General features: G+C 44.7%; 2 protein-coding genes across 4 annotated transcripts in view; one reads left to right on the top strand and one right to left on the bottom strand.

Annotated features, from left to right (window-relative positions):
- agap1 (ArfGAP with GTPase domain, ankyrin repeat and PH domain 1) overlaps window positions 1-17,899 on the top strand; it is a 134,624-nt gene extending 116,725 nt beyond the window's left edge. For all 3 annotated transcript variants that reach the window (XM_022764009.1, XM_022764007.1, XM_022764006.1), the window contains 2 exons: window positions 12,453-12,708; window positions 12,927-17,899. In XM_022764009.1, the coding sequence (XP_022619730.1) occupies window positions 12,453-12,708; window positions 12,927-13,136 (466 nt within the window). In that variant the 3' untranslated portion in view covers window positions 13,137-17,899. The remainder of the gene's footprint in view (window positions 1-12,452; window positions 12,709-12,926) is intronic.
- A 4,121-nt stretch (window positions 17,900-22,020) lies between these two features.
- gbx2 (gastrulation brain homeobox 2) lies at window positions 22,021-24,626 on the bottom strand. Its single transcript, XM_022764062.1, has 2 exons — window positions 24,107-24,626; window positions 22,021-22,559 (listed from the first exon to the last, which is right to left on the bottom strand). Exons 1-2 carry the CDS (start codon window positions 24,624-24,626, stop codon window positions 22,021-22,023), a joined length of 1,059 nt encoding a protein of 352 aa, XP_022619783.1.
- Window positions 24,627-27,091: the final 2,465 nt, after the last annotated feature.

Genomic DNA, 27,091 nt, shown 5'->3' with positions numbered 1-27,091 from the left:
CAGGTCTCATTAACATCAGCAAGTCTCGGAGAGGAGAAGGAGGGGGACTGTCGCTGCTAATCGTTTTAGGGCTGGAGCTCAGCGCCGCAAATACAATGTCTTGCCACGCCTGCTCAGCGCCACAATGCTTCATGATGAGGAGAGATACTTGTTGACATGCCTCCCTCGCAGTGGTGAGGACGGGGGACAGCGTAGCGGGGACTAAGCTGTGAAGCTCGCAGGCTGGTTGCAGTGTGGATGAACACCAACCGTGCCAGCTCTGCGGCGCCGGAGGGATCCTGTTAGAAGTCTTTCCTCCCGCCACAAACCACAAAAAGACTCAGCCGTCCTCTAAACGTTCCCATTAACCTCTGGCTGCCCGCGGTCAGCCGTCATCACCTCAGCTGGCATGGTCGCCCGGTGCCGCGCCCCAGCTGATGCCACTGCTGAAAGGGCTGCTAAGTTTGGGCACGCTGCCCGTCGCGGAGCCCCCACGGGGGCTCAGCGGCTCGGCCGGCGCTGCTGCAGCACCCTCGGTCCTCCGTTGTTGGCGCCGCAGCTCATTGTTTTAATTATCTGTCGAGTGGCACATCAACACCAGCACCCAAGGCCTGCTCAGGCTGTGTTTGACGCAGCGTGTTAGCAGGCCTGAGTGGACAGCAAGTGACAGTGCTGCTAATCCGGCCTCCTGGCCACCGGACTGAGGAGGTGGTTGGCGGACATGTGCCTCCGTCCCCTGGGCGTCCTGTGTCCTCGAACTCCCGCCCAGCCCTCGTGCCAACTCCCGACCTTTGGCAGTCTGTCGTAGAGGGTCAGCATCTTGGCCTGTTTGTGCGTTACTCTCTCCTGTGTGTGTTCAGTCTTTGTTCATGGTTCTGCTGATGGTTTCTGCTGGGATGAAGATTCCAGACCAAAACGATCCAGTCCAAACTTCAGGCACAAACATCAGATGATTATCATCGACTAATCAGAAGTAACAACCACGTAGAAAGAAAGTTTCCCTGAGTAAATCACTGTCTGTCTAAAGGAACTGTTGTCAGGAGCCAAACTAATATTTAAACTAGACAAAATACATCTTTCAGCCTCAGTACAGATCAATAAATCAGTATTAGTTCTCATCTCAGGAGAATCTCTTTGTGTCTGCTGTGGAGATCATTGACGGCTGTTTCCTCAGGAGTTTTGAAGGACAGATTAAGAATGAGGAAAACGTTTCTGTGAGTTGACCAACAACTCGTAAATTGACATTTGTTCAATCAACTTGGCAAAAATTAATTTAACTTCTCTGGTAACAACAGCTACTGCAGCTTCTGTGTCAGAGGAAGATGGTGTGAACTGAGACTGATTATTGATCAGGTTGATTATCAGGCCACATTTTCTCTTGTATCCGACATTGGAAACGTCAGATCAGCAGAAACAGTCGGCGGAGGACAGAGTCTGTGTCCTCAGCAGGAACCATGTTGGTCAGTGAGCAGCGTGAACAATAGGAGGAGGCAGAGACGTGTAGGTACTGGGGCGCCACACCTTAATTAGACAGCAGAGAAATGAGCGGGAATGAGGGCGGCTAAAGGATGAGCGCGCAGGGCTACGTATCGCCTCCGCCGCCGCCTCGCCACCACACACTTAACAGCGGGCCCCACATGACGAATGCCTGGCCAGTAATAATTCAGCAGCAGGTCTGTCGGCGCTGGGAGCCAGGAGAGGGGAAGAAGAAGGGCCCTTTATGGGAACAGATTAGTCTTGCCCCCCCCCCCCAGAAAAGGCCAGCGCTAACAGATTTAAAATTAGACCAGGGGCTTTTAATCTGGGCCGGGGTGCAGGTGCGGCGAGCGCCCCGACACGGCAGCAGGATTGGGCTCAGGGGACCAGATGGGGTGAGCGGGAGAAGGAGGCGGGCAGGGGGCCCACATCACAAGATAATTGCCCCCCAGGGTCAGAGGCAATGGTGGGGGAAGGAGGGGGTAGTCCCGCCTCGTACCCCATAAAACCCAAACTCATATCAGTCACACGCCCCCCCCCCTCCTGATTCTGTGATCCTAACACAGATTGGACGGGTGAGAGTTGAGATGGACACATGTCACATCAGAGGCTCGTCTGCTGCAGGTCGTTACAGGAGGATTTAAAGGTAGTAATTACAGTCAGTGTGTGTGTGTGTGTGTGTGTGTGTGTGATCTCCACTTCACACACCAGATATCGACTTTAAAATATAATTATTACGTCTGTTATTCTCATCAAGTGACAGGAGCATTCGAACTTTATATGAAAGAACAAAGTCAGTAAAGAGTCGGATCTTTACGTCTTTTCTCTGAGTAACTGACAGTTTATCAGACTCTGTGAACCTTGACCCTCGTGTTAAAGACGACGTGTCTTCCTGTGTCTTTAAACTCTTTACATCAGTCGGTTTCAGTCACAACTTTACTGACCTGTTGGTCTGTTTCCAACCTGTTGGATCAAACTCCGGTTTCATTTTCCTCACAAAGAGCTTTGAGTCCGTTCTGATGAACCAGGATTATTCTTTAAGGTTTGAGTCTTTTAGTTTTGTGTTTCCTGAGAGTGACAGACGTTCTGACTCTGACTCTGTTTGGTGACTTCCCTCCTCTGTCTTGGTTGACGGGTCAGTTAAAGGTCTCTGGCTTGTTGGTTGGTGATGAGAGAACACGGGGCTGATGGGAGCATGTGTGAGGAAAGGCAAGGAAAAGGGAAATACTGATCGTGTCACCAAAGGCTTTGGATGGTTCATGAGTCGTCTGAAAAGGTGTAATTAGCAGCCACTTCAGACACTTTGAGTTCATCCTTTAACGACAACGAGACACTTTATACATTTGTATTTACACAGAAAACGTCTCATAGAAAGAGTTTGTAAATACAACTAATGTCCCCTGAGATCAGACTGTGTGTGTGTGTGTGTGTGTGTGTGTGTGTGTGTGTGTGTGTGTGTGTGTGTGTGTCTGTGTGTGTGTGTGTTGCCTGTGATCCAGTGTGTGCAGATTGAGCCGAGCTCCGTTTCATCTGCGTCGGTTAACTAGCTGATCCCGCCTGCCATCATCTCCCCGCCATTATCTGCAGCCCCTGCTGATACGAGCCGGCCCCACGGCCTGCATTTTAAACAGCACACACACACACACACACACACACACACACTCAGGAAGGAGGAGAGCCTCCTGACAGGCAGGGCCAGTGCAAACGTTGAAAAATAATTGGCCCCTACATTCTAATTCATCTGTAAAAGGGAGGCCTTGATTAAATTAGTCCTAATAGACATTATTTTGTACATGACTGCCTCGCCGCTGCCGTAACCGCGTCCCCCAACTCGCCTAACAAGCCCTCCAATTTACTATTGACATTAAGCCGGCTGACACGAGCCAATCACCGGGCCATTCATCGTTTGTCATCGCGGCGAGGTTATGCTAATACGGGCTAAAAGCACAAACTAAATGCACATTCTTTATGCCTGAGTCATCAGATTAACCTCGCCGTCCTCTCCCCCTCCCCTCCCTTATTTTAATAATGAAGAAATAAATAACGCTCTCCACATGCGTGACTCCGTCCGTCCTCTCCCGCTCGCCGGCTTCGCTCTGCTCCTGCTCGCCATGAGCCAGCGGGGGCCGGCTCCTGGAGCAGAAATGAATCTGTACGCCGATGGTACGAACCCCCCCTCCCCTCCTCCTCCCAACCCCTCACCCTCCTCACCCTTTGGCTAATTGGCTCAGTCGGAAAATTGCTCATAGAATAAAGAAAAGGGAGAAAGGGGGTGGAAGAAGTGGACGACAGAGTTGTCCTCGTGTTTGTGGGTAATGTGTTTGGATTGAATGGGTTCACTGTGAGACACGGCCGGCTGGTAAACATTAGAAACTCACCCCACACACACACACACACACACACACACACATCACCCTCTTTTATTTAGGAATTCTGCTAATTCAACCAGAGAGTTCACAGCTTTGACCTGAGCTGAGAAGGAAACCTGCGACGTGTGAGAACGAAGAGAAACAGAGATATTCTGAGTTCACAGCACAAACTAAAACCTTTAAATCCAAACCACCACAGAGACTAATCACTCACAGCTCAGAGGATGGAAGTTTCCAACCAGGGCTGAATGAGCATCTCACCTCATCAAAATATAAAAATATTATAAATATATTTTAGACCGGTCGCCAACTTTTCACCAAACGTATTATCTTATCAGACTGAGGTTCCTGCCTGAGAACAGTTCATTTCTCACGTCTTTAAACTGTATTTGAATCTTTTAAAACATCAAATGTACAAAGAGGCGACGCTCATGATCCACCAGACGTTTCGTCTCTTCTACGGTCTGATGGTCCATTTATATGTTTGAAATCCACTTCCTTATTAATCTAGCTCTTCACTTTGTTACTTCCTGTCCGAGCGTCGCTCAGGAGAGACCCTGTTACTGCATTAACCCCCCCCCAGGCAGGTCTACTCATCTGCATCCAGCTAATCTAGTGGGAAATGTCAATGGCTTCCCCGGCCACGAGGCCTGAGCTGTCGGGGTCGTCACTGCCTCCATCGCCTCCGTCAGATCAGGCCCCAGAGGACTCTGGGAAAGTCTGGGTGCGATGACTTGGCAGGAATTTGAGGCGTCTGATCAGTGATTGATCTGTGTTGATCACCTGGTGGGGGAAAGGTTTCTGCTGACTGTTATTATGTTAAATCATCTTAAGGTGGTATTGTTCAGTTCTCAAGGAACTTTCTCAGGGAACCATGAACCTTTAGACGAACTGGAGCTGGTGCCAGTGAAGTTATTGATAAAACTCCAACAGCTCAGGAGCTTCGCTTTAAGACCGAGGGACGGACGTTTCCTGTGACGTTTACTGACGTTAAAAAACCTCCTACGAAGTTTAAGAGTCAACAAGAGAAACTTTATTTGCTGGTTGTTTCATGGAAGGTACAAACAAACACAAGCGTGAGGAAGTTCTCAGGTTCGTTCTTCACCTCTGTGTCTGACTGGAGTCGTTTCAACGCTTCGTCACGTGATGCAAAAACAGACTGAAAAGATTTGATCTGGAGTTTTTGAGGTTTTTGGGGAAAAGAGACAAAGATTCAAACATTTAGTTGCCAAGAAGCTTCTGAGTTCCTTCGTGTCTTTGGTTGAAAAGAGGCTTTTGAAACATGGACTGAGTTTTTTGTGTCTCATTGCTTCGAGGTAAAATCTCCGTCAGCTGTTTTCTTATTGGTTGCAGACGGTCAGAACTGTAGAGGTGGAAACTCTTCCTCTTCTTCCTCTCGTTGGGTTTCACGTTGGACCTCTCGAACACATGTTCGTCAAACAGCCTGGTTCCTTTTGTAAATGTCAAGTCGTGGTTGTGGCTTCTAGGATCTTGATTTTCTGTCTTTATGTTTGATTTGATTGGTGTTCTCGTCCCGTCCTGATCGTGACGATCGTTAATTATCAGTTTATCAGATCTGTGGTTCTCATATTGATCATGAAGATGCTTGAGAGCTTTTAGATTATTGGAGGTGTCGTCTTTCCTCTTTGTGTCTTTGTGGCGTCGCAGGACGATTGTGTTTCAGCCCAGAGATCGGCTTCCTCTCGGTTTGGTCCATTTCTCCTCCACCTCTCCACCTTTTCTCTCACTCTTTCTCCCCTCATTTGCATTGTCTCTCTCTCCTTTATTTTATCTCTGTCTGATTTAACCCCTCCGTCTCCGTCTAGTTGAATCTCATGGCTGATTTCAGTCCAACTCAACCCCCACCCAGACCTTTCTCACCCCACCACCCTCCCTTTAATTATCTGTGCCCAACCAAGGGCAGCTAACGACCAGCTCGGAAAGGCTAATTGATTTCAGCCTCTTCTCCTCTTCTTTCCTTTTGTCTTTTCTTTCCTGCTGGAAGATAAAACAAAAAAAAACAAGTCGTGCAGTTTTTCTGGATGAATTTTAAAACAGAGTCAGTTCTACATTTGTGTCCTCACCTTTTTAGAAAGCTCTCCACGTGACGGAGTGACGGTGATTCATCATTAGCTCGGGCAGTTAGCTGATGCTCTTATCCACGCTCTATCTATCTATCTATTAATCTATTAATTAGAGGGCTAATTAGGCCAGAAGAGAAGCCACTGACACCATGTCACTCTTAACCCCGTTTCCTACTGCTCATTACCTCACACACACACACACACACACACACACACACACACACACACACACACACAGCGTACTCCAGACTGTAATTAATGATAGGCTTTAACAGCAGTGTGTTGGCTCATACATCTCAGCTCCAGGCTGAACTCAGATGGAAAATCCTCTTTTTTTTGTCTGAATTAAACTTTTCTTTCCTTTTTTATATTTCTTCTTTAGTCACATGCAAACACCACTTTTCATGATTTTATTTTGAAAGGATTTCCAAACGTCTTCCACTGATGACACAGTGATAAATAAACGGATAAACGGCCTCTGATGGAAAGTTATCTCTGAGGAACTGTTTCTCTACGCGTCTGTGTTTTAAAGGTCATGTATAGTTATTATCCGTTTCACAGTTTAATGCAGAAATGTATTTATATTTTAAAACAGACAAACAACATTAATGTTCACAGAACTGGGAAAAAAGAAAAATAGAAAACAAAGATTAAATTTCACATTAAATCTGGACACGTGAAGACAAATGAAATAAAAGATTAAACCAAATAATAAATAAATCTGAAAGAATAGACTGTGACAGAATGTGAGGTCATTCTTCTTCTTCAGTCTGAACGAGTGATAATGTTCACTTTGTGTTCACAATGTGTAAATTCAGTGACACATTTATTATGAATATTTTGAATATATAATATTATGAGGAAGAGTTGTTTTTATTGTTTTGAAATTCATATTTGACACAGCAGCACGAGGGGAAGATGTTATAAGAAATAAAATAAGACTAGAAACAATCTAAAATAAATAAGATAAAATAGAGATATTATATACAATATAAAAATGAGTAATTAAGTGGTTGTGCAGTTTGTGCATCGCAGTCTTTCTTGTGGTTTATTGGACATGAGAGACAAGAGAAACGGTCCGTCTCCTCAGTGCTAAAAGGAATAATTTAATCACCTCGACAACAGCGTCAACACAAACACAAACATTATCAGCTTCATTAAAGTTGACATTGTGCAGCTGTACCTAATAAAGTGCACACTGTGCTTATTTAGGAGGATTTTCTTGCTCTTGTTTCTCGTGTCTTGTTTCAAGGATTTTCAAATATACGTGTCAGCATCTTGAAACGAGACAGTAAGTAAATCTCTGTTCGTATCAACATTAGATTTTTATTGACAACAGACGCAGTGTCTTTATTTCTTGGTTTTGTTATTTTGTTTAAAAGTAACACAAAGTGGGATGTGATGAGGGAGAGGAGATCGTCTACAGTGAGAAAAAATAAACATTTTAGAAATAAAATAAAAGATTTTAAAACAGAGAAAGACACACGGGGATTCTTTGAATCTTCAGCAGGTTATAAACTGAATAAACTGTCAGTTGATCTGCTTTAACCACGAAGCTGTTAGAAGTTTAATCTTTAATAAATAATCCATAATTACCTGAAACAAAAACCCAAAGACGCACAACAGCGTTGACGTCTGATCATCTCTGGTCAAATAACTCAGATAATGATCTGATGTCTCTGCAGACGATGATAGAAAGCTTTGAGATGAGACTGACAGCTTCGTCTTTTTCAAATGTTTCCAGTTCTCTGGGATTTTTTTTGAGCAGCAACGTGATGTTTGTGTAAAGCTGCAGCTTCTCCAACGAGTGTCAGATGAATCATCATATTGTGACGTAAGACGAGGAGTTTTAAAATTTCTCCTTCATGCTCAACGACTTCATGTTGTAATGCTTTTATTCTGAAATGTAAAGACACAGTAAATACAGGAAGAGGAAGCTGCAGTTTTCTTCTTGAGAGAAATGATCGGACATCAACGCTGTCGTGTGTCTTTGGGTTTTGTTACAGGTAATTATGATAATTAGTCTGGTGTGATTATTGGGGTGTGTGTGCCGGCTTTCAGCTCTCTGACCCCCTAAAGCACACACACACACACACACACACACACACACACACACACACACACACACACACACACACACACACACACACACACACACACACACAGAGAGAGGGGTAGCAGCTGGTGGGACGTCCAGCGGTGGTCAGTCAGTCGGTTCGCACAGACACCCTCAGGCTGTGGACGGACAGGAAACTCAGTGTGTATGTAAACACAACCTCACAAAGCAGCCGCTCAGGGGGAACGTCGACACACACACACACAAACACAAAAACACACACACACACACACACACACACACACAATGAGGGCAAACAACAGGCAGGAAATCAGAGAAGCACAGTGGGCCCAGTGTGGCTCCCTGAGTGACTCCAAACAAAATCACATTACGCCCCACCGTTTCCAACGGCGACCACAACCTGACACCAAAAACACAGCAGCTGATGAAGCTGTCAATCAACAGGTCCCCTCCTCAGGTGCTGCGTGAGCAGGTAGAAACATCAGGACACAAAAGATAATTCAGATTTCAACTGTGTATCAGGACTGAGCGGAAAATAGATCCGTATATTCACATTATAATGACAGCTAAATAACAGTAATCAACATACGACATTAAATGTAATTTAAAACAAAAATGTAAATACTAATAACACAAATACTATTAATGATACATTCAAAAGATTAAAGTCTCTACAAATCCGGATCGTCTCAATGTTTAATTTGCTGTTTTGGTTTCACCAAAGTGGGAACAAAAAAAACTGATACAAGAATAAAACTGTAAAATAGAACAAAAACAGAAACTGATTTTAAATTTTAAGATAATGTCTCAGTTTCAGCCGGCGGCTTATAATAATAAAATCAAATGAAGGTCAGAGTCGTTTCTACTGCGTCACACCTCGGACAGAGAGGGAGTCGTTTGTGTTAGAGACAGTAGAGACAGTAGAGACAGTAGAATCAGTAGAATCAGTAGAATCAGAGGCGTTCAGGTTCATGTCTCTGAATCTGTTTGTTTCTGTAGCTGGTGTAATTTTTATCTTTTAATTTAACTGACACACACAACAACCCCTCTGGGCTCCGTTTGACATATTAGCACTGTGTTTTTTGTGTGTGTGTGTGTGTGTGTGTTGTGTGTGTGTGTGTGTGTGTGTGTGTGTGTGGTGTGTGTGTGTGTTGTGTGTGTGTGTGTGTGTGTGTGTGTGTGTGTGTTTCCCCATGACAAGCCATCTCACCGGGGCTCATGTTTAATTATCTACCCAGCATGCCTCGGTGCTGGAGCACAGCGCTCCGTCTAATGGGATGTGAAAAGGGACATGCACACACACACAGATTAACACACAAAATATGAGTGTGTGCATTCAGTAGACACATGTTAACACATACTGTCACACACACACACACACATACACACACATACACACTGTGTGGTTAATTAGTGCAATTAGCCTCTCCACTGTCCAGAGCTGTGTGTTTTCAGGACTCGTTAGCTCATGATGACAGAGAGTCGCTGTTTACTGCAACACACAAACACACACTCACAGACACACACTAACTAAAACACAAACACACACTCACAGACACACACTAACTAAAACACAAACACACACTCACAGACACACACTAACCCAACACACAAACACACACTCACAGACACACACTAACTAAAACACAAACACACACTCACAGACACACACTAACTAAAACACAAACACACACTCACAGACACACACTAACCCAACACACAAACACACACTCACAGACACACACTAACTAAAACACAAACACACACCAAACTCACCCAAACAACACACACCAACACACAAACAAAGACATTTGTCATGTGGTGAAATGTAAATCTAAAACTGAGACTCTGCTGCTAATCCGCTACATGGCCACAAATATGTGGACACCTGAACATGTCGGCCATGATTGCGTCTGAAGAGAGGTGACGTCTGTGAACGCAGCCTCGCAGTCGGTGTGTTTACACGTGCACTGGTGTCGTGCAGCGTCAACCAAATAATAATCAACCAAATATTTTATCAATTAATCGATTACTGTCAGTTATGATTGACACTCAGGTCACTGACAAAGAGAATCATGTGATCTGCACATTAAGAACCTGGAGCCACTTACACAAAACACCTTAAGTTAAGATTTTCCTTAAAGTCTGAGTTAAAGTTTCCTTAACATGAATAAATAAATGGTTTCTGAAAACAGGTTTCCTTAAAATGTTCACTGAAGGATTTCAGGTTTTGTCCTTATCTTAGTCTTATACTTAAGGAATCACTTAAAGTCAGTTAAACCTTCGCACAAAAGACCTTAGTGAAACGCCATCTTAACTTTAACATGGTGAGTTTATGGTAAATATATGAAGGAAATGAACATCATGAAGAGTGTTCCTCAGCTAAGGAGAAATTAAACTAAGTGTCAAACTTTAGTAGAAAACTTAAGGTGTTATTTGCCTCCGTCCCCTGGAAGCTGAGCTGCTGCTGAACGTGGCAGAAACTGATCTAAATCATGGGTTAAATAATCCTGGTTATCAGTGTAGCTGTACAACAAAGATCTGAACCCCCCCCCCCACACACACACACACACACACTCACACACACACACTCGGCCAGGCCCTTAGCAACTCCAGCGGCGGGGGAAGGCATGCGTTTCCTGGGTCCAGTGGCCTCACATTTCCTCCCTGTCCTCTGGAGGACAGAAGGCCAGAGCCCCGCTGAGCGCACACACACACACACACTCACACACACACTCACACTCTCTCTCACAGACACACACACACTGAGTGACACCTCCAGGCTTTGTCCGGGGGCTGTCGGCCGTAGTCTCGTGCCCAGCCTCCCTGCTCTCTCTCTGGGCCGGGGCAGGAAGGAAAAGCCCCCGGGACATTCCGTGATGCTAGCCGCCACCACACCCCCCAAAACACACACACACACACACACACACACACTGGTCTCCAGGAAGGGACTTAATGAGATTCTGCCAGGTTCCCACACCGACCACAAACTCTTCCTCTGCCTCGTCTTCTTTTCCCACAGTTGGTCTCCATCACATTCACCTCTGACAGTCGGATCAAACCTCAGAGACGAGCCGCTCCCGATGTCGGCGGCCATTTTACTTCACCTTTATTTCAATCAGGAAAACCTCTCGGAGCGTTTCTATCTTCTGTGTCTGCGGTAATTAATGTGAGGACAAATACTCGTCATGTTAGTGCGAGACGATGTCCTGAAAGTGGCAGCAGTTAAAATTTAAAATACTGTTTCTGACCCGGAGTCACAGAGTCAAAGATCATGAAGAAGAAATCTAATGAAAGATCTTGAAGTTTTCATCAGTGAAACACAATCACCTCATTTTAACGAGATAAAAACTCTTTGACCTGAGAGACAAAATGGCCTCAAAGCTTCAAACGTTACGTCGAGATCAGGAGTTATAGTTTCAGTTTAGAAAATAATGATAATTAAAACCTTTAACGTGCTCAACATGTTTTTCATTTCAGTCATTTCAGAGTTGTTGTCGACACTAAAGGCAGTTTGTTTCCTACTTAATCATCAGTTTTAATGACGATATGACACCTAACGTTCAGAACCGATTCTGTTCAATACCTACTTTAACTACAGTTAGAAACATGAGGATTGATCTGTTCAGATAATCATTGGTTTTACAGACACAAGTTCTTTCAACGTTTCAGTCGAGACACAAGAAAAATATTGTTGTTTGATCTCCAGCATTAAACTTCTCCATGTAATGAAGGTTTTTAATTCTGTTCTATTTTATCTTTGTGTTTAATTTGTTACTGACCTTTTACACACACACACACACACACACACACACACACACACACACACACACACACACTCACAGTCACTGGAGTCATTTCATGGTGGAAGCATCAACCTGTGAGAAGCCACTGTTGTGTCTCCTTCTCCATTTCCTGCGCCCCCCCCCCCCCACCCCCCCCCTCCCCCCGGAGGAGGTGTTGTTATTTTGTTAAGGAGGAGGAGGAGGGGACAGCTCAATATCTCTCCCCCCGGGTCGTCCTCCTCCCCCCTCCCTGTCCCTCTCTCCTGGACTAATCCCGGCGGCTGAATGAGCTGCTGTTGACACGGAGGGATTTGAGCAGAGATTAGAGCGATCAGAGTCGTGGATTAGACACATCAGCAGTTAATGACACTCGATTGGTGAACAATGTGTCCACGTCCCCTCGCCTTTCACCCCGTCTGTCCCTCTGTCTCTCACTGTGTCTTATTTTACACTGGGGGGCCGTTTGGGGATCATGTTGGACAGGAGAAGGGAACAATTCAACGGCTTTGTAACTGAATTTATTTAGTTATTTAACAGATTAATGGACAAATCTTTGTATTCCACACAAGAAAAATCACAGGCTTGATCATTTCTCTAGATCAGGAAGTTTTATTTTGAAGGAATGTACTTGTCTCACCTGTCACTGCTTCCTGTCTGTCCGTCCCTGTGTTGTGTCTGTCAGGGAGGAGAGGGAGCGCTGGATCCGGGCGAAGTACGAGCAGCGTCTGTTCGTGGCGTCGCTGCCCTGCACCGACCTCTCTCTGGGCCAGCAGCTGCTGAGGGCGACGGCCGAGGAGGACCTGCGCGCCGTCGTCCTGCTGCTCGCCCACGGGTCCCGCCAGCAGGTCAACGAGACGTGCGGAGAAGGAGACGGACGCAACGCGCTGCACCTGGCCAGCCGCAAGGGCAACGTGGTCATCACACAGCTGCTCATCTGGGTGAGAGCGGGAAAATTACTCCTGATCATCAGACGTCATTTTGGGCTAACAAAATGGCGTCTGATGAATTTTAAAATTTGTCCTTGTGTCCAACCAGCAGTGAAAGCTAGAAATATTCAGTTTGCTGAAATAAATCAATAAATCTGTGATTGATCATTTATCAGAATCGTCTCCAGTCTGAACTGACTCTGATTTTCTCTCTGCCCCTCCCCCTCCAGTACGGCGTGGATCTGATGGCGAGGGACGCCCACGGTAACAGCGCGATGGCGTACGCCCGGCAGGCCAACAGTCAGGAGTGTGTGGACACGCTGGCTCAGTACGGCTGTCCCGACGAGCGCTTCCCGCTCATGGCCACGCCCAACCTGTCGCGCCGCAACACCAACCGCAACAACAGCTGCAGCAGCGCCGGGAGCACCGCGCTCATATGACCACCATTTATAACCATGTGACTCTCTACGGGAAACGAACACAGAGAATCCTGACCTTTTATTTTGGGAACCACTACCTGTTGTGACTCTTAAGCCCCGCCCACTTCACCCGACAACCACCACTGCCGCTGACGGCTCGTTAGGACTAAAACTGATCAGAGGTCAGTGGTGACGCTGCGTCTGTTTGGGAGAGCCCTCGACAGGACAAAAAAAACCACCCAAAGCATGCTGGGAAATGTGGTCCACAATCATCCGAGCTCGGTTCGTCATCAAGAGACATTCATGGCTCATCAGAGCTTTTTGGGAAATAATCACATGACTGATGACGGCCAATCAGGGCACAGTCTGAAGCTCGACGGACATCATACCTCATCATTTAACACTACACGGCCAGTTCCCGCTCAAACTCAAAGAAACTCCTCGAAGGACTCGTCCAGCATCACTCTGCTTTTCACCCAACAACCAATCAGAATCCACGCCCTCTTTCCTTTCCCGCCAAAACATATCTTCTTCGGTCTGAACAGGAAACGAGATAAAGAAACTGTGAGAATGAAAATATCATGAGGGGGCGGGTCTTCACATCCTCAGACCACGCCCACAAACACAACTGCTTTTCCAGGAAGGCCTTTGATCATCATCATCATCATCATCATCATCGCTCTGAGTCACTGGAGGACTCCTCCCCCTCCGACCCTCCTGCAGCGTCAGTGTTTCACCTGCTCTCACCTGGATTCCTTTTTCTTTGATGAATTCTGTGAACTCTCCTGCCTTCACACGCTTTTAATGTGAAAATATCTCGGTGTAAAAAAACAGATTTCAGATCAGTTCTTAGCGGTAAAAGAAGTGTGATAGATCGCATGTCCTAGACACTTATTTTTGCTTTTTTTTTCTATTTTAATTTAAGGTTTTTCCTGGATTGTGTATATTCATGTCGATGTGCATTGCTGGACCAATGGTTAAAACACAGGGAAGGGGATTTTTGTTTTCAGGTGTATAAAGTCATTAAATGTACAGAAGCTCTTTCCAGGCTCAGGGACCGGAGACTGTCGATCGTAAACACCCCGTCATCTTTTCCCTGTCAGGCCTTCAGGAGTTTGGGTTTGGACTGTTTTCACTTCACTCAGTTCAGCATTTAATCCAATTTAAACCCCGACAACAATTTCAAAAATGAGTAAAGTGAAAGACTTTGTAGGTAATTGTTTAGCAGGTTGTCGGACTGGACGACATGATGTAAAAACTGTCACAAGTTCCCAGAAAGAAATCCAGCAAATAAATATAAATATTAAAAACAGGAACTGATGATTTTGTGGTTAGAAATTGACCTGAGAGATGAATCAGTTCTCAGAGTAGCTGCGTATGTTGATTTCACTCTGAATCGACTGAGCTGAAAACATCTTAAACCCAAACCTGATTTAGATCCTGGTCGTAAACATTCGATGTAAAGTTTCCCTGAATCTTTGTTGTTATAACTTGTACGAATGGAAGAGACAAGAAGCAGCTAAGAAGCAAAACAGTCACACGGAGCAAAAAGGGAATCGATCTGCTTCTCCTCGTTCAGGTGTTCAGTTTTTAATGAGCTCGGTTTATATAATCTGCTGTTAACGAATCAGTGATGATGAGACGAGCTACAAACTCTAAACCTCTCTTCAGAATCAGGAACCTGAGACGTGAACGTGACACAAGAACCGAGATCAACGTGTAAAGTGTGTAAAGATTTATCTGTAATGACCTCTGAACGAGATCACAGGGAGTTCCCTCCCATTACCCTCAGCCTTTCATCTGTCTCGTCCAATCAGACGCTCTGCCTGATCTGCTCAGCGAATCACTAAGAAGGGCTTCTTCTTCTTCTTCTTCTTCTTCTTCTCTAGTGTGGAAACCTATTGTAAATAATCTTCTCTCCTCCTCTGTCACTCTCTCTCTTTCGACGGGGACGTGGTGTAAATTAGAGAACACGAGATGAACTGACTGTGTGTCGGGTCGCAGAGTGGAGGTGATCCGTTTTAATGTCAGGAAGAAGTCACCTCCACGTTGACTGAATGTCGTGTGTTTTCGCTCAGTGTCACGCTGATCCACCAGGCCAGGAGGTTTAACAGGTAACCAGGAGTCTGAGCCACTGGTCCCCAACCTGGAGAAATCCTGGATGTATGTCCAAGAGTCCAGATGAGATCAAGCCGTGTCCAAATACAAATAAGTCTGAGTGGATACTGAGTCTTAACAGGGTCAAGTTAAAATGTGACTCAGGACTGAGACCAAATAACCACGAGAGAAAGTCCAGACCAGAACAGTCTAAACGGTTCCTGAGAAATATTCTTCACACTGTCTCAGTAAAAGTCAAGTTTGAACCTTACACACCTGAAGTTGTGAGCGAGCAGAACAGTGAACCCAGATCACAGCAGGTCCAATCTAATGTCACTGTTGTGATGCTCCTCCAGACTCTGTCTCACTCTTACAGCAGCTGGGTGTGAGGTTTTATTGAAACCACTGGCACGCGGACAGATGTGAAACGCATCTTCAGGTTGGGAACCAGCGGTTTAAAGATCCACTTGGAACGAATCATGAATGTTGTTAATTCAAGTTAATTTCAGGTTTGATGTCTTTTCCACACCTCTGTCAGCCTGGTGACGTCGGCGTAGATCGGACTGAGCGCAGATGTTTTGTGTTGGTGTCTGGAGCGTGAGACGTGCGGACTGAGCGTCTCTGATCAGGACTGTCGGGAAAGACGCTCCGTCACCTCGACGTGTGTGATGATTTATTTCAGCACGATTCTTCGTCTCCGCCCTCGTCACTGTTTCGTCCTCAGACTTTCACAGAGACGTTTTTCCGCAGAGGTTGAGGAGCGGCTCTCAGCCCGACTGTGTATGGAAGCAATATCCACAAACTCATCTTCACTGTCGCATCGTCGCTTCATCGAACCACAAACGCTCTGTTTGTGGAAATGTAAGAAATATTTAAAAGAAAAAAAAACACTAAAACTTTCCTCCTTATGCCATTTTTTTTTTTTTACACATTGCGCCTTTATGTTTCTAATTTCGTCCAACCCTTTTCTAAACGTGCCACGCCCCCATTATTTCCCCCACCAGTCATCTCAAAGATGGCGTTGGATCCCCCGTTAATACTAAACCAAGGGGTTGAACTTGTGTTTTTATTTTGTGTTTTTATAATTGACTCGTCCCGCGTCTGTCCTGAAGCAGGACAGAAAGACAGGGCAAAGATGTCCTTTTATTTATGACAGAAATGCACTAAATCTGATTCAGTCCGTCTTAAGCCCGACTCTTCCCACTACAGCTTTCTTTTTCTCTTATTTTGGCATTTTTCTAAGCGGTGGCAGCTTCTGGCGGTTTCCTCTAAACTCATTTGTGCTCTTACTTTAGTTTCAAAATTTGAGAAATGTTTATTTAAGTTCACAGGTGCAGAGAAAGAATGATGATATCTGCTTTTAAATTATTGTAGCCACCAAAATAATCTGTCACAGGATTTCAACATGCAAACAAACAGGTCTGCTTTCACAGTAAAATGACATTAATTCAACTCAACAGGAGCATTAAAAGCTCGGTGCTGTCTCCTTTTAAATGCTAACTGGCACAGAAGTAAAGCTAACCCTCACTGCTAGCTATGAGCCCGGTAGCATGGCAGCTTAGTTTCAGTTTGCAAGCTAACACTTTCTACATTACCGTTCATGTTAAAAGTTGAAACATGAAAAGTTGGAAAATGTTTAAAAATAAAAACGTTACGTGAAGCTCCAGACACAGCTAGCAGTCAACCAGCTAACTCAGCTAACAGTGAGAACTCTGTTTGAAGGCACAGAAACTGCTGAGTCATCCGCTATTGAAGCTAACTGTAGCTAGCATGGTTTAAACTTTGGTGTAAACTTTACTGTTTTCCCTCAAGTCATTTGAACCTGTTCCTTGTTTTTCTAAACACAAAACCAAACGAGGAAATGTTTTGAGACTAGAAACTTCCTGTGAAGCTCCACCCCCAGCTAGCGTCCGTTAGCTGAGTTTAGCTAACAGAAATGATAATACACTTGCTGAATCTCCTTCAGTACATGAACTGTTTCCACTACAGCTATTGTTTTTTAAGTTTGTTTTTACATTAGCTTCTTCAGTCAGTAGCACCTACTGTTCAATTCAAAACAGATTCAAGATTAAAAACATCCTGTGAAACTCCCGTTGCAGCTAGCATCTGTTAGCTAAACTCAGCTAACGGACAACAGCGCGGCGCAGTATATTTTCTAGCGCTGTTAGCTCAGACATCACAAGCGTTAGATTAGAACGACTGAAGCTTCCTGGTGGTAAATAAACCGTCTTTGCTCTGGAAACCACGGAAACTGCGTCAGCGCTAATGTCGCTGCCCGTCACCGTCTGCACCGCCTCACCTGTACATAGACTTTAAACAACAAAACGAAGAAAAAAAACGACTCCGTATGGTCAACGTTTGGTTTGTCTGGTTGTGTTACCTCATGTAGCCTTTACCCCTAAGCTCCACCCACCAGGCCTGCCCACCACATTATTTATAAACCCACCTAGCAAGAAAGATCCCTCCCACTCAGACCTGCGATTTTGTATATTTTCCTCCGACCTCTCCAGTCCATCCATGTTTTATTATTGTTATGATTTATCATCCAGACACATATTGTTCTCATTGTCATTGTTATTCTAAAAATTATTATTATTATTGACTTTTGTTGGCTGTACAGTACCGTTGTTGAAAAATTTTACCTAATACAGAGTCTTCTACTGTAATGTGTGTCTCTTTTCAATAAAGACAAGAATAATGCTTCTTAATATAAACCCAGGTGTTCATGTTTCTCTTATTCTGTTCCGGCTCAGGTGAGTTTTTAAGTTTCCTGATGTAGAAACTCAGGATTCATATTATTGTATTAACACATCATTCAGATCGTGAGTCTGTGTCGTTTCCTTTTTGACACTTTGACCCTCAGACAGCAGAGGAGACCACCACAGAAGAAGAAGACGACACACACACACACAGTGGGTTTTTTGGCCTCCTTGGTCGCCGTGGCTCCATCAGGATTAATCAGCAGGAGTTCATCTGAAGCCCAGGCAGGTTGTTGTTAATTTAGGAAGGCAGGGAGGAGGGGGGGGGTGCTGCAGAGAGGAGCCTCGGCCTCGGCCGATCCCCCGGGTCTCATTTATCAGCCGACCGTGACGGCCCGGGTTGATTACAATTTGCAAAAAAATTCATTTGTAGCCACGCAGAGACGCTCCCGTGTTCACACGGCAGGTTAGAGTCGCATCATGTGACTCAGTCACATTCAACATGAACATGTTCAAGCCAAAACCTCTAACGTTGGACTTGTGGTGATGTGACCTCAGTCTGAACAGTTGGCTCAGAGTTTCACAGCCGGGATCCGGGTCGAGATCACAGCTTTTTCTCAGGAGCACTGACCTTTAAAGAGATGAATGATCTTTCTCCTGGATATTGTTTTTGCTGTATGTTCTTGAAGTAATTTAGTGTCACTGTTGAAGCTGGAGACGGATTCTGGTCAAAAATGAAGGCGGAGAAATCCTCATTTTTAATCTCTAGTGTCACTCAATTTCCTGGATCCTTCATTTCCCACAATGCAGCCGAGTAGCTTTTCTTTCATTAGACTCGGATAACAGATTTTAAGACCCATCTTAACGTGTAAAATTAGACCCATTCAATTTTCTGTGAAATCTAAAATTTAAATCAGTTCCTGAGTTTCTGTATGAAAACAGACGCAAACATTAACGTTGCTGTTGCTTTTTGAGCAGAAATCTACGTTTATTAAAGGAAATAAGCTTCTTTCTTTTTCCTTTCATGAGATTCACTTCAGTCGAAAAGTTGTTTTAAACGTACATGGAATTTAACCAGGAAATGCTGCAACCAACGATTAGGCAAACTATTTTTCATTATTGATCAATCTGTGAATTATTTTAATGTGATGAGGCGTTCACGTGTCTTGATTTATTCCACAACGTCCAAAAGTATAAGTAAAAATATTCAGTTTACTTTGATATTTAACAGAGAACAGCAGTAAATGATCATATTATTATGATAAAATTATCACATCTGAGAAGCTGCTAGTTGAGTTTTTTTTTTCTTTAAAATTATCTGAATAATTAATCAATCATCAAAAAGCTGCTGAATTATTTTCTGACCATCGACTAATAATAAACTTTATAAAATCTTTTTTTAAAACGTCAAAAAAGGAGGTTAAACGTAAATTCTGGGGCGGTGTCTGAACTCTAACACCTGCTGCTATGGCAACACGCCGTACGTGCGTGCATCGTTACGCACAGGTGTGTCAGAATGAGACGGAGGACACGTCTGTTTATCTGCAGAAGATGGAGTTTGTTTGTTTTTCATTTTTAACCGTAAAATCGCGAATCACGTTGAAAAGAAACGAGTGAAGCAGATTCTGTAGAAAACTGAAGAAAACCCGCGGGTCAGTGTCGGTGTCGGTGGATTTGTGTCTCGTCATGTGGATTTTTACCGGATTGGACAGAACCTGGATCCGACTGATCAAACCGACACGTGTTTCCGGTGCGTTTAACGTTTATTTTCACGTTTATTTGAGAGTTTGTGAAAGTTTCTGAGCTCAGAGGATGAAACAAAGTTTGTTTTGTTTGTCACTTCACCTGGCGTCTGCTGACCCACAGGTGTTGGTGATTGGCTGACGTCACAGACTGTCGGGGGGAGACACCGGGGTCGCCAGAGTTGAGCTTTCAGGTAGATCGATGACCGGAGGGAACGACACGTCACACCTGTGTCTGTACCTGGAGACAACACCCAGCGCTGTGACCAAGGTATGTAAACTTTATATATGACTTTTATTTACCTGTTTGAGTCACCTGACGTCATTATGGAAGATGAAGGATGCTTTCAACCAAATTTAACCAGTTGAACCAAAACAAACTCATCTGTCTGAGGTTAATTATGACACATGAACGCATCCTGTTAATAAAATAAAATATCCTCTGATGTTTAAGGTGGAAAATCTTCTTTCGCTTATTTCTGCCTTTTTTTGTGTAAAAAAAACACACATTTAAATAGAAGTGAAAAAACATTATTTTTTTCTACCGGTTATTTAATATTTATGAAGATTTAAAAATGGAGGATAAATTGCTAAATATTTTCAAACCGCTGTTTCTTCATTTCTGAAATCTGATGTGAAGATTTGTGGCCTTAAAAAAATTGGGCCTTCAAAATAAAATCAAAGAAATCGGGACTCTTATTTTTTTAAGCAACATCTGGACAGTTATAGACGTGTGCTATGAAACTGTCATTTATATAAATAGTGATTTTAGTGTTTTGTGTGTGAGCTGATTTCTGGTGGAGAAGAGTGTGACGTTCAGTGACAGGTCGTAAATCCAGAGCATGAATGGAGACTGTGCAGCTGTTAACATCTGGTCACGGTTCATCTTTTAATTCACACTTGTATATCTTCAGGGAATGTTAGTTACTTTTGCACAATTTTTATATAAATAAATTAGCAGCGTCACTTTGTCCAAAGGAAGAGAAACAAACCAAATGAAGCAGAAACAGTTTGATCCAAAGGTTCAGATCTTCAGTAGCAACAGACACGAGCTTCGTAAAAACTGTTTGAAATCAACAACAATGTTTGAAAGTGACGCGCCGTGAATCTACACGTCATGTCCTCAGTTTGGTCCCGTGTGTATTTACATGTGGGAGGTGCAACATGTCACTTTGTCTCTTCATCATCATCATCATCATCATCATCCTCCTCCTCAGCGGCGCGTGACCTCTCCGTGTCTTTACGCGCAGATTTTTGGTGTCGCTCCAAAAAGAGATGAGATGTTTGTGAACACTGCGGATCCTCCCGCAGAGAAATGTCCCGCTTCACGAGTCACTCAGTCTCGTGTTGAGGCTTCACATTTGTTTTTTAAATTTCCTGTGAAGAGCAAGACAAGAGTGAAGCCTGAAATCATCTTTAAAAAACAACAAAACAAATCGGGTTAAATTCAGACGGATCTGGAATCCAAACGCCGTTTTCTCTGATGAAAACTCCGTTAAGAAAAAGTGGGATTTTCTAAACTCACTGCGACATTTGAGTCATAATCACATTGTCAGATTCAGAAATGTAATTAAAGATCTGTTAATGTGACCTGTCAAAAACGTCCGTCCTCTGTAATTGGAACCAAACTCCGTTGGGAAAGAGTGAAATTCTGTAACTTCACTGCCACATTTGACCCATAATTACACTGTCTTACTCAAAAATGAAATTAAAATATTTGAGAAACGTCTGTCTTTAACAAACAGCTTGCTGATTTTATTTTACTATAGATTCATGAGACGATTTAACTTCCTGTTCCTGATCAAACTAATTTGATTTAAATCTTAAAAAAAAACAATAAAACACTTGAAATTCAGCAAAGTTTTGTTCATCTTAAAATCTGATTTAAAACCAAAGATGATGAGTTAATGTTATAATTAACCTACAAAACCGGAAGTGAGAAACATCAGCTCATGGTCTGAGCTGAGGTTTTATTTGGTTCAAACATTGAATCTGAAGAAGGAACATCATGTTTTCTGTTTAGTTTGATGATCAATGTTAAACATATATTTTATATTATAGTCACATAAACTGCTTTTTAATTCGGTGCCACGTTTGTTCTGAAAATCAGATTCATGTTGAAATAAACTGAAAATCTGCCACAAATGAAACTAAATAAAAGCACAGAGGTGAGTGAGTGAGTGAGTGAGTGAGTGAGTGAGTGAGTGAGTGAGTGAGTGAGTGAGTGAAGAGCGGGAACTGAACCGACATTTATTTCATGTTAAATTTGCCGGAAACTGAAGAATCTGTTTGAAGAGAATAAAAGCATCAACACGGGATTCAGTCACTGGAGAAGCGGCTCGTGTCTCAGTCCGGGCTCTTCTTCTTCTACGGTCTGGCCTGCTCCATCTGCTGGTGCTGACTCCTTATTGCGAAGCGGCTCACGTGCACCGGGATGGGGACCACTATTTTGGGGTTCCGGGACGGCTCCCCGGACTTGTTGTTGACGTTCCCGGCTTTGACCCGTTTCCACTTGGCGCGCCGGTTCTGGAACCAGATCTTCACCTGCACCTCGCTCAGCTTCAGCGCATGCGCGATCTGGGAGCGCTCGGTTAACGACAGGTACTTTTTGCAGTGGAACTCCTTCTCCAGCTCCAGCAGCTGCTCGCTGGTGAACGCCGTCCGCCGCCGCCGGTTCTTGCCGCCGCCGCCGCCGCTCCCCGCTCCCCCGCCGGACCCGGAGCCGCCGCCGGAGGAGCCGTGCAGGTGCGGGCCGTCATCCAGGCCGCCGCCGTCCCCGTCCTCCTTGTGGCACATGGAGGTGAGGTTGTCATCGGAGCTGTAGTCCAAGTCACTGTCCATGGAGAAACTCTCGTCCTTCCGGCCGCACTCGTCCTCCTTGGAGTCTTCTTTACTGAGTGCTCTGACTGGGAGGAAGCGGAGAGACGCGTTAACACCACTGTCCACACATCCAGCTGTTTGATTACAAAGAAAAATATTTCAACATTTTATTTTTGCTTCAATAAAATCCTGAAGATTTTATCCTGAGTTCTGTCACATGATCCTCTCTGTTTCTGTTTTTATTGTAAAGAAATAAAGGTGATTTAAACGGAAATCTGAGCTGTGTCAGAATGTAGTTCATTATTCTGGTAAGAAAATTAAATCAAGAGTAAATATAAAGTCTTTAGTTCTTCAATCATATTGATATTGAACGGAAACAGTTTTATTTTGACAGGAAACGTGTTTGTAAAGTGAAGCCCGGGCTGTCTGTGACATCTGCGGGATTGAATTAAAAGGATGGGGGAGTTCTGGTGGTTGGGAGGGGGGAGGGGGGGGGGTCGTCGTCCTGTCCCGTGTCAATGTCCATCATCAGATCAGTGTTTGGATCAGAGCGGAAAACACGCGCTCTGCAGGGAGTTTTATTTTTCACGCGTAATTACGCACGGCGCGTCTCCGCGCGGCCTCGGTTTGTTTGTCCGCGCGTGAAGCGGAGCCGCCGGAGCCGCGGTTCTGTCAGACTCCATCACAAATAATAAAAGTAATGCGTCTGTTTTACATCATGAAGCAATAAAACCTGAAACAGGCGCCGGCGAAGTGTCAACATGTAATTTGATGACGGATGATTTATTATGTGGCAGGTCAACAAACCGTCAGCTGTTTGTTTCAATGACCATGTTCTTCAATAAATAAAGAAAATGTTGAAGATTAAATTCACCTTAAATTAACACGTGCAGAGATTTAACTTTAAAATCTTTATTTCCCAAAAATCTGAAGCGAAATGCAGATTTCTTTTTTCACTTTCCTCCGATGAAACGATGATTTACAGAATATTCAAACGAGGCCTCCGGCGGTTCTCGAAAAAACATCATTCTGCTTCAGATTCCTGGAATAATTTATGACCATCATTTATTTTGGTAAGTTCCTCCAGAAAAAAAAAACTCCACCTGCGATTTAGATCTGGACAAACTGAAGCAAAGAATAAAGAAATATTTAAAGACACAAGCGGAGAAGAGGATCTTCAGAAAACCAGCTGATTATTAATGTTTTCATTTTTTTATCTCGTCTTTTGTATCAAAGTGAAATTGTTCAAAAGTGTAGAAATAAAGATATTTGAACACATTTCACCGCCTTTTATTTATCCTTTAAATATAACTTTATTTTAACGAGTGACATCTTCTGTCTCAGGTGAAAGATTCAAATCTTTCTTTTCTCTCTGTTTCTATTTATTTCGATTGATCTCAACAAAACGTGAATATTGTCGATTGAAATCTTTGAAGTCACCGCGGAGACATTTAAAAAGAAGCCGTCCTCAGCTTGAAGCGCAAACACGGAGAATATTTCGAGATTAAATATTAAAAGACAAACATGGACATCTGAAGTTTGTGGCTCCGGTTCTTTCCCTCCAGTTGCGCCTTATTGAACCCGGACCTTGAGCGTTTTTTTCCGGGGTGATGAGGATGAGGAAGCCGCCTACCTGTGGATGTCTGCACCGACGTGTCCGTGTCGTGGAAAGCCTGCAGAGCCGCGGACTCCTTCCCCTGCAGGAAGCTCTTCCCGTCCTCCGCGTCCAGCCGCAGCTCCTGAGCCTTGTCGAAGACCGCGTGCAGCGCCTGCGAGCCGAACTTCCTGGCGGCCTCCTGGTGCTGTTGGGACGGGGAGAATCCGCCGGGCAGCGACGCCATGAGCGTGGAGGTGAGCGCCATGCCCTGCGTCAGGCCCTGCGCCAGACTGGAGCAGAAGCCGCTCTGCAGGCTGGGGATCTGCGGGTGCGGGTGGTGGCCGGCGGGGAGAGCCTGCTGCAGGGCTGGAGGAGGCGGAGGCGGCGGCTGGAGCACCACCGACCGGTACGGCATGAACATCGGGTAGCCGGTGTAGACGAAGTGTCCCGGGCTGGGCTGCGGGGGCCCCCCGATCAGAGAGTCGATGCTGAAGGCGGTGGTGCTTCCGAGTGGCCGCTGCATCACCATGAAGGACGGACTGAACGCTGCGCTCATATGAACGACCGCTGGAGCTCGGAGGAGGAGACCGGAGAAGGAGCGCTGTGGGCGGCCGCGGGGAGACTACAGACCCCCGGTGGAGCCGCGGGAGTCACCGCCTCTGTGAGGACACCGGAGTTCAGAGGAGCGATAATCCGATTAAACAAAACCATTCCATTGGTGCAGCAGGGGGAAGAGAGTCAGGAGGAAAAATCAACTCTTTAAGTTTCCACCGGAATATTTCACCATGAACGACGCGCTGCTCCGGTCTGCGTCTCTCCGCCGCTCCGCTGACGCGCCGTGCGCACTTTGGAGAGATGAGCGTCCTGCTCCACTTCAACTTGACCGGACACCGATACCACTGCAGCGGACACTTCTCCTACACTCACCCGCTGAGGCTCAGAGAGAGAGAGAGAGAGAGAGTGTGTGTGTGTGTGTGTTTCCTGCTCAGCGCGCGTCCAGAGATGTTTTGGATTTAAATTGCGCTCCCCTCTGTTTAATTGCGCTGTCTTCCCCGCGAGAGCGCCGCCCCCGTCACCGCGCTCCGTCCTCTGATTGGTTGACGGAGATGACGTCGCAGGTCGCCTTTGGTCTCCTGGATGAACGCCAATTACACAAATTGGGACCACGGGCCATTTAAGAATGTGAAAACACATCGTTGTAAATAATAAGCTGAATATATTCAGTAAATAATCGGTGTTTGACCTCCAGCTCCCGTGTGTGTGCGTGTGTGTGTGTGTGTGTGTGTGTGTGTGTGTGTGTGTGTGTCCTAACCTTCTTATGACCAAGAAACAACAGAAAACAGTGAAGTGGATCCAGCTCTGATCTGCAGGAAACACTCCTCTCTGTAGAGACCAGGGCAGGACTCACCTCCTCAGGGGCCCCGGGGCAAAAGCTTGTTATGGGCCCCTGTTGAGGTCCACCATGACAGTTTCATTATCCAGCCCTCCAGAGATTAGATGGTTGATTAGTTGATTGACAGAAAATTAATTGGCAACAAATTTGGATGAATCATTTAAATCTGTGGCTCCACAAATGAGTGAATTTTTATACGATGACGGCGACGTCCTGAGCTGCAGGAATTACTGACTTTCAAGTTGTTTATAAACAAACGGTGATGTCACAGCGTCCTGGAGTACACATCGTCATCACTGAACCAGTGGGGGGAGGGGCAGCTAAAACAAGATGCTTTTTAACTCAAGTTGATTTTCCATTTTACTACAATCTCCATGTTGTAGTTTCCACATGAGGAAATGATGATGATGATGATGATGAAGTTCTGTTTACGACTGTCTGGACTTTGTCGCCATCTTTGGTCAGGAGAGGAAACTGAGGTGACGTGGGAACGAGCTACATCTTTTATCTCATAAACCAGAGGTCGGCAACGGGCGTGGGCCGAAACTCGCCTGATTATTTTCATTATCTGATTTTTAAAAATGAACAAAATCGATCTCACTCTGAGCAGCAACAGTTTCCCACAGAATCACTTCCTCTTTAGCGATTTTGCCGCAATACTTTATTTCAAGCTATTTTGAGCTTTTATTCTGAAGGTGTGATATGAAGAAAATAACAGAGGTCAGTAAATCAGTCGCTGTACAACATGTGACTGTTGTGGAAGCGTCAAAGCAGCGGAAAGAGAGGAACCACAACTTCCAGTCAGGACTTTCAAAATAAAATCAGAGCGGAAACAGAATGCCCCCCCCACCCCCCCACCCCATTGCATTGCAGATGTTTCATGATGAAGGAGATATGTTTAATAAAAAATCTCCACAGGTATTTGAACTCATCATCTTCAGCAGTGTGATGGCCAGAGTTTAGCTACCCCTCCCTCACCCACACCCCCCTCCCTCACCCACACACCCTCTCCCTCCCCCACGCTGAGGCCAGGAGGTGGGTGAAATGAACAAATAAAATCTGAACCACGATCTCTGAAAGTTTTCATCAGCTGAAATTCAAACAGGATTTTGATCTAAAAAATACATGAAATCAGTTTTTATTTTCTGCCCCAGACTGAGCAGGTACCAGGAGATGAATGAATAATTACCACAGGACACGAGAGCAGAAGTAAATATATCTTCACTCCTGTCCAGCAGAACTAATTCAAACAGACTTTACGTCCAAAAAGAACCAATGAACTGACATTTCATCCTGTTTCATAGAGACTCAGCGTCAGAACTTAAATTCCTGAACACCAGTAGAGGTCCAGTTCTCTACAGCCCCCCCCCCCGCCTTGTAGTTGAGTCCAGTACTTGATCCGGTCTGAACATCTGACAGAACCGCTCCATGTATCTGAGCTAGAAGTCCTTGTTTTTAACAGATTTCAGATTTAAATCCAACAAATTTAATGTGAATCAGTCTTTTTTTTTTAGAGATTTCTTATTGGTGAAGGTGTGAACCGTAACCATGGTGACAAACAGTCACATCTGCATCTGCACAGAAATCCTTTAATTCCATCATCAACATCCTGACTTGATTCTCCGCGG

The sequence above is a fragment of the Seriola dumerili genome, unplaced genomic scaffold (genome assembly GCF_002260705.1).
Source record: "Seriola dumerili isolate Sdu_G_001 unplaced genomic scaffold, Sdu_1.0 BDQW01000513.1, whole genome shotgun sequence".
Lineage (NCBI taxonomy): Eukaryota > Metazoa > Chordata > Actinopteri > Carangiformes > Carangidae > Seriola > Seriola dumerili.
Note: the sequence above shows the minus strand (reverse complement) of the source record. Positions and strands in the feature narration are given on the sequence as shown.